Raw genomic sequence first — 6611 nt, 5'->3', positions numbered from 1 at the left:
GTGATCTGCCCGTCTCGGCCTCCCAAAGTGCTAGGATTACAGGCTTGAGCCACTGCGCCCGGCTGCTATATATTTGTAACTAAATATACAGCTCACTATATCCTATGCCTGTATGGTAATTAAGTTTTATAATGCTTTATTTTGCTTATTTGAAAGAAGTTTATTTTTAGAAGAAATTTTTCTAAGTAGAGATGGTTTCTAAAACCTGGTAGGTTAATTCTTTGTTTAGTTTTGAAATATTCATGCAAAGTGTAGAATATACATATTTATAGAATATGCATATTTAGTATAGATCAGATACAACATAATTTTTCACCCTTTAATGTTTTTCTCTCTGCTGAACACTCTGGGTCTATTTTTCTTGTTTTTATTGTTGTTGTTTGTTTTGTTTTTGTTTCTTGAAACAGAGTCTTGCTCTGTCACTCATGCTGGAGTGCAGTGGCATGATCTCAGCTCACTGCAGCCTCCACCTCCCGGGTTCAAGCAATTCTCATGTCTCAGTCTCCCAAGTAGCTGGGATTATAGGCGTGCACCATCAAGCCTGGCTAATTGTTATATTATTGGTGGAGATGAGGTTTCACCACGTTGGCCAGGCTGGTCTCAAACTTCTAGCCTCAAGTGATTCACCTGCCTCGGCCTCGTGAAGTGCTGGGATTACAGGTGTCAGCCATTGCGCCCAGGTCATATTTTTGGTCTGTTTTCCTTATGGCTATGATTGCCATAGTTTTTTGGACCTAAAACCGGTATGAATGTGTGTATATATATGTGTATATGTGTATATATATGTATATACACATATATATACAAGAGAGTTTAGCAAGATAGACTCTTTGAAATTAGAATCTTCATAGAAAATCAGAGAATATGGTCATCCAACCTGTGCTTTTCAACCAGTTTAAATGGTCTAAACTTAATAGGCAATTAAAAAATTTTTTTTGTTTGATTTTCATTAAGTGGTGTTGGGAAAGTAGGGAGGATATACAATGATTTGGTTGAGAGAAGCTATAGGATATAGCTATGTTTGAAAGACAGCTGGACGTGGTGGCTCACACATGTAATCCTTGCACTTTGAGATGGTTGGATCACTTGAGGTCAGGAGTTTGAGACCAGCCTGGTTAACATGGTGAAACCCCACCTCAACTAAAAAATGCAAAAATTAGCTGGGCGTGGTGGCATAAGCCTGTAATCCCAGCTACTGGGGAGGCTGAAACAGGAGAATCACTTGAACTCGGGAGGTGGAGGTTGCAGTGAGCTGAGATCGTGCCATTGCACTCCAGCCTGGGCAACAAGAGTGAAACCCCATCTCAAAACAAAACAAATAATCTTATGGGACTATTGTCATACATGTGATCTGTCCTTGAACAGAATGTCATGTGGCACTGAACTATATGTGTATTATAAGATAAAATCATTAATAAAGTTTTTTTTTAAAGTTGCAGTTAAATGAGTTCCTCAGAAAGGTATGTGTGTGTATGTATACATATATGTAAAGAAGGAAGTTTTATTTTCTCCTTCTTCAGAGGAATATGGATGGGTTCTTTTATATTTTTCTGATTTTGTTAGATATGGGTCTCCCTATGTTGCCCAGGCTGGTCTTAAGTTCCTGGGCTCAAGCAGTCCTGGCACCTCAGCCTCCCAAAACGCTGGGATTACAGGCATGAGCCACAACACCCAGCCAAGGGTTATTTTTATTCATCATCAAGATTTAAAGATTGAGTATCAAAAGTGGAACCACCCTACCCCAATCCTGGCTTTTCATTTTAGCCATTATATACCAGAATTGCACCTAGTAATCTACACATATATATGTGATTTTGTAGCTAAGGTGTGTTAGGTTTTCTTTTCTATCTCCAGGATAAACATTTTTTAGTCTTTTTGTCTATTATAGCACATGAGACTGCTATGTTTAGGATACAACTGATACTAAGTCTGATTCCTAAATTAACCTATTTCTTCCCAATACCACTTAAATAATATTTTTTATGCCAGTTCTTTAGGAAACTTCTGGCTAGGTTTTGTGTGTATGACTCAATTTTTTTTTTTTTTTTGAGACGGAGTCTCACTCTGTCGGTCGCCCAGGCTGGAGTGCAGTGGCCAGATCTCAGCTCACTGCAAGCTGCGCCTCCCGGGTTCGCGCCATTCTCCTGCCTCAGCCTCCCGAGTAGCTGGGACTACAGGCGCCTGCCACCTCGCGCCTAATTTTTTGTATTTTTTAGTAGAGACGGGGTTTCACCATGTTAGCCAGGATGGTCTTGATCTCCCGACCTCGTGATCCGCCCATCTCGGCCGTGTATGACTCAATTTTAATAAAAACTTTGATCTAAATTTAGAGTACCCCAGCAGTTTACTTTTCTTATATCTTTGTCCCCTTTCATCTCTCTGTTGAATAATTAGCGACCATGTGCTGTAGCTCACGCCTGTAATCCCAACACTTTGGGAGGCTGTGGCGGGCGGATCACTTGAGTCCAGGACTACGAGAACACCCTGGCCAACATGGTGAAATCCTGTCTCCACTAAAATATAAAAATTAGCCAGCATGGTGGTGTGCACCTGTAATCCCACCTACTCGGAAGGCTGAGGCATGAGAATCACTTGAACCCAGGAGGTGGAGGTTGCAGTGAGCTGAGATTGTTGTCCAGCCTGGGCAACAGAGCCAGATTCTAAAAAAAAAAAAAAAAAAAAAAATCTAAAGAGGCAGCAATACTGTTCTGATAATCCCCAGATTTTTCCAAGTATAAATGTTCCCAGGGATATTGTCCAGATTCCATATGTAAGCATTTACACACCTGATTTACAAAGAAACATAAAATGTCCTTTTCATTAAGGAAGCAGATCCTCCACAAACAGATCTTGAGGGGGGAGGGGAGGAAAAAGACCTACCACCTCTACTTTGTTTTTAAAAAAAAGAAAAACCTCTCATCCGAGAACACACCAAATGGTGAATGATGCCGGTGCAGCCGGGGGTGGGGGGTCCCGGGGACCCTGGGATGGGGAACCACAGTGGCTTCCGCAGAGGTTTCGGCAGTGGCATCCGGGGCCGGGGTCAAGGCCACGGAGCTCATGGAGGCAAGGCCGAGGATAAGGAGTGGATTCCCGTCGCCAAGCTGGACCGCCTGGTCAAGGACATGAAGATCAAGTCCCTGGAATAGATCTGTGTCTTCTCCCTGCCCATCAAGGAATCTGAGATCGTTGACTTTTTCCTGGGGGCCTCTCTCAAGGACAAGGTTTTGAAGATTATGCAGAAGCAGACCCGCGCCGGCCAGCGCTCCAGGTTCGAGGCGTTTGTTGCCATCGAGGACTACAATGGCCACATTGGTCTGCATGTTAAATGCTCGGAGGAGGTGGCCACGGCCATCTGTGGGGCCATCATCATCCTGGCCAAGCTCTCCATTGTCCCCGTGTGCAGAGGTTACTGGGGAATGAGAATGGCAAGCCCCACACCATCCCTTGCAAGGTGACAGGCCACTGCAGCTCTGTGCTAGTGCACCTCATCCCTGCCCCCCAGGGGCACTGGCATCTTCTCGGCATCTGTGCCCAAGAAGCTGCTCATGATGGCTGATATCAATGACGGTTATACCCCAGCCAGGGGCTGCACTGCCACCCTGGGCAACTTCGCCAAGGCCACCTTTGATGCCATCTCTAAGACCTACAACTACCTGACCCCGGACCTCTGGAAGGAGACTATTCACCAAGTCTCCCTGTCAGGAATTCACTGACAACCTCCTCAAGACCCACACCAGAGTCTCTGTGCAGAGGATCCAGGCTCCGGCTGTGGCTACAACATAGGGTTTTTATACAAGAAAAATAAAGTGAATTAGGCCTGAAAAAAAAAAAAACTGATCATTTATGCTATATTTAAAGCATTTAAATCACTTTCAGAATTACCACTGGGAATGTTATGTTAAAAATTAAGGCCAAGTGGCCAGGCGCGGTGGCTCAAGCCTGTAATCCCAGCACTTTGGGAGGCCGAGACGGGCGGATCACGAGGTCAGGAGATCGAGACCATCCTGGCTAACACGGTGAAACCCCGTCTCTACTAAAAAATACAAAAAAACTAGCCAGGCGAGGTGGCGGGCGCCTGTAGTCCCAGCTACTGGGAGGCTGAGGCAGGAGAATGGCGTAAACCCGGGAGGCAGAGCTTGCAGTGAGCTGAGATCCGGCCACTGCACTCCAGCCCAGGCGACAGAGCGAGACTCCGTCTCAAAAAAAAAAAAAAAATTAAGGCCAAGTGTGGTGGGTCACGTCTGTAATTCCAGCACTTTGGGAGGCTGTGGTGGGCAGATCACTTGAGCTTATGAGTTCGCGACCTGCCTGGGCAACATGGCAAAACCCCATCTCTACAAAAAATACAAAAAGGCCAGGTGTGGTGGTTCACACCTGTAATCCCAGCATTTTGGAAGGCCAAGACAGGTAAATCACCTCATGAGTTCAAGACCCACCTGGGCATCATGGCAAAACCTGGTCTCTAAAAGCAAAAATTACCTGGATGTGGTGGTATACACGTGTAGTCCCAGCTGCTCAGGAGGCTGAAGTAGGAGGATGGCTTTAGCCTGGGAAATACGGGTTGCAGTGAGCCAAGATCATGCCACTGCATTTCAGCCTCTATGATAGAGCCAGACCTTGTTCCAAGAAGAAAAAATAATAATACTGAAGAATTTGAGTGTTTTTTGTATCTCCCTTAATAACTCTAATATCTGACAGGAAGTTTAAAGTAATAGTAATATTCAAGAAGGCAACGATAGTTTATTTTGTAAGCATTTCTTTTGATTCATGTTCTATTTGCTTTCACTTGATTTGGAGATTAGCAGATAGGAGAAATTGGTAATTTAGAGAAGCATCACAAAGAGTGCTGTCTGAACTTCTGTAACTTTTACCTAATTTTTTGTACTAAAAGTTTATGATAAAAGTTTTGAGGTTTGTAGCTTATTTAATCTACTTGTTTCTCTCCACAGCAAGACAGATCGGCTTGCCAAAGGATCAGAATGTTACCTAAAGAGCCTTAGTTTAAATCTTTCCTCTGGTCTCCTTTTGAATCGTTATGTGAAATAGGTAGGTGGGTGGGGTTGAGAGGTGGGTAGGTTCCCGTTTCCTTTTTTCCCGCTACTTAATTTTTGGAGAGCAATACAGATCATCTACCCCCAAGAAAAGTATTTTTCCAAGTTAAAATTGAAAATAAAAAATAAGTTAGAATCATAGGTATGTTTCAAGAATCATATAGCTGAAAATTACACAAAGATGAAATACAGTAGATTTTCTGTTTAGTCAATCTACTTTCAAGTATCTGGTGTCCTCTAAAATGGATTATATTGTGTGTTTAACACTAGCAAAAATTGCTTTCTGAATAAGAAAATTAATAGAATTTCTAATGCAATTAATAGAATGCCTGGAGCAGAAACTTACAAGACCTGAACAGTATAGGGAGAGAATTTCTCAGTACATTTGAGATACATGAAGGACCATTTTTCAACATTGTTGCATTTAGAGAGAGAGAGAGAGAGAGAGAGAGAAGGGCTTCAACCTTCACTGTAAAATATAATAGGTTTTAACTCTTCAACCACATCTCCTACTTTGAGAAAAATGAGATCTACTTATTTTCAGCTTTAAAACAAAAACAGAAATCTGCATTTTTCTGTGATTTGTTATGTTTAAAATTAGTGTTCTTGTAGTTTATTTTCTAAATGTACAGCTTTATCTTACTAGTAAACTTTTATGATATATTGATAGATGGGCTTTTAGGAGGTAAATTTGATTGGCAGAAGTGGACAGGAGAATTTAAAATTTTGGATAAGGCCTATTTCCTATTTCCACTAACTTATTCTTACTTGAAAAAAATGTATTCCTCACTTCCTCAGAGGCAAACTTTTTTTTTTTTGTCTTCACAGGTGAAAAGCCAGATCCTGACCAAACATTTAAATTCACATCTTTACAGAACTTTAGCAACTGTCTGCCCAACTCTTGCACAACACAAGTACCTAATCATAGTTTATCTCACAGACAGCCTGAGACATTTCTTACGGAAACACCCCAGGACACAATTGTAAGTGTCTTATATTCTAGTGTTCAAAATATTATGAAAACTACAAAGAATGATCTGAACTAAATAATATATTGTGAATGACTTGGTAGAAATTTTCTGTTTCAGGAATTAAACAGATTGAATTTAGAATCTTCCAATTCAAAGTACTCCTTGAATACAGATTCCTCAGTGTCTTATATTGATTCAGCTGTAATTTCACCTGATACTGTCCCACTGGGAACAGGAACTTCCATATTATCTAAACAGGTTCAAATTAAACCAAAAACTGGTCGAAGTTTATTAGGAGGACCAGCAGCTCTTAGCCCATTAACCCCAAGGTAAGTCAAACAAGATACTTTCAAATGTGCTATAGTACTAAATAATCTTATAATAACTCATATTGTTTGTAATGCAGATTATTATAATGGCAACTTCTAAATCAGTATGGGAACAGGGGCATTCTGTTTTCAGAAAATGAAGTAAAAAACAGCACATGATGATGTTGACAGGCGCGGTGACTCATGCCTGTAATCCCAGCACTTTGGGAGGCCAAGGCAGGCAGATCACCTGAGGTCAGGAGTTCGAGACCAGCCTG

At 41.8% G+C, this 6611-nt stretch overlaps 1 protein-coding gene and 1 pseudogene across 1 annotated transcript in view; both read left to right on the top strand.

The window, feature by feature from the left end:
* Nucleotides 1-2935: 2935 nt before the first annotated feature.
* LOC105518757 lies at nt 2936-3786 on the top strand (annotated as a pseudogene).
* A 112-nt stretch (nt 3787-3898) lies between these two features.
* The window catches only part of LOC105518772 (cell division cycle protein 27 homolog), a 27873-nt gene continuing 25160 nt past the window's right edge, over nt 3899-6611 (top strand). The window contains 5 exon segments of the mRNA XM_011951893.1: nt 3899-3918; nt 4953-5008; nt 5011-5049; nt 5883-6037; nt 6284-6354. Of these exon segments, the coding sequence (XP_011807283.1) occupies nt 3899-3918; nt 4953-5008; nt 5011-5049; nt 5883-6037; nt 6284-6354 (341 nt within the window).

The sequence above is a fragment of the Colobus angolensis genome, unplaced genomic scaffold (assembly GCF_000951035.1).
Source record: "Colobus angolensis palliatus isolate OR3802 unplaced genomic scaffold, Cang.pa_1.0 Scaffold329, whole genome shotgun sequence".
Taxonomy (NCBI): Eukaryota; Metazoa; Chordata; class Mammalia; order Primates; family Cercopithecidae; genus Colobus; species Colobus angolensis.
This window is presented reverse-complemented; position numbering and strand designations above follow the sequence as displayed.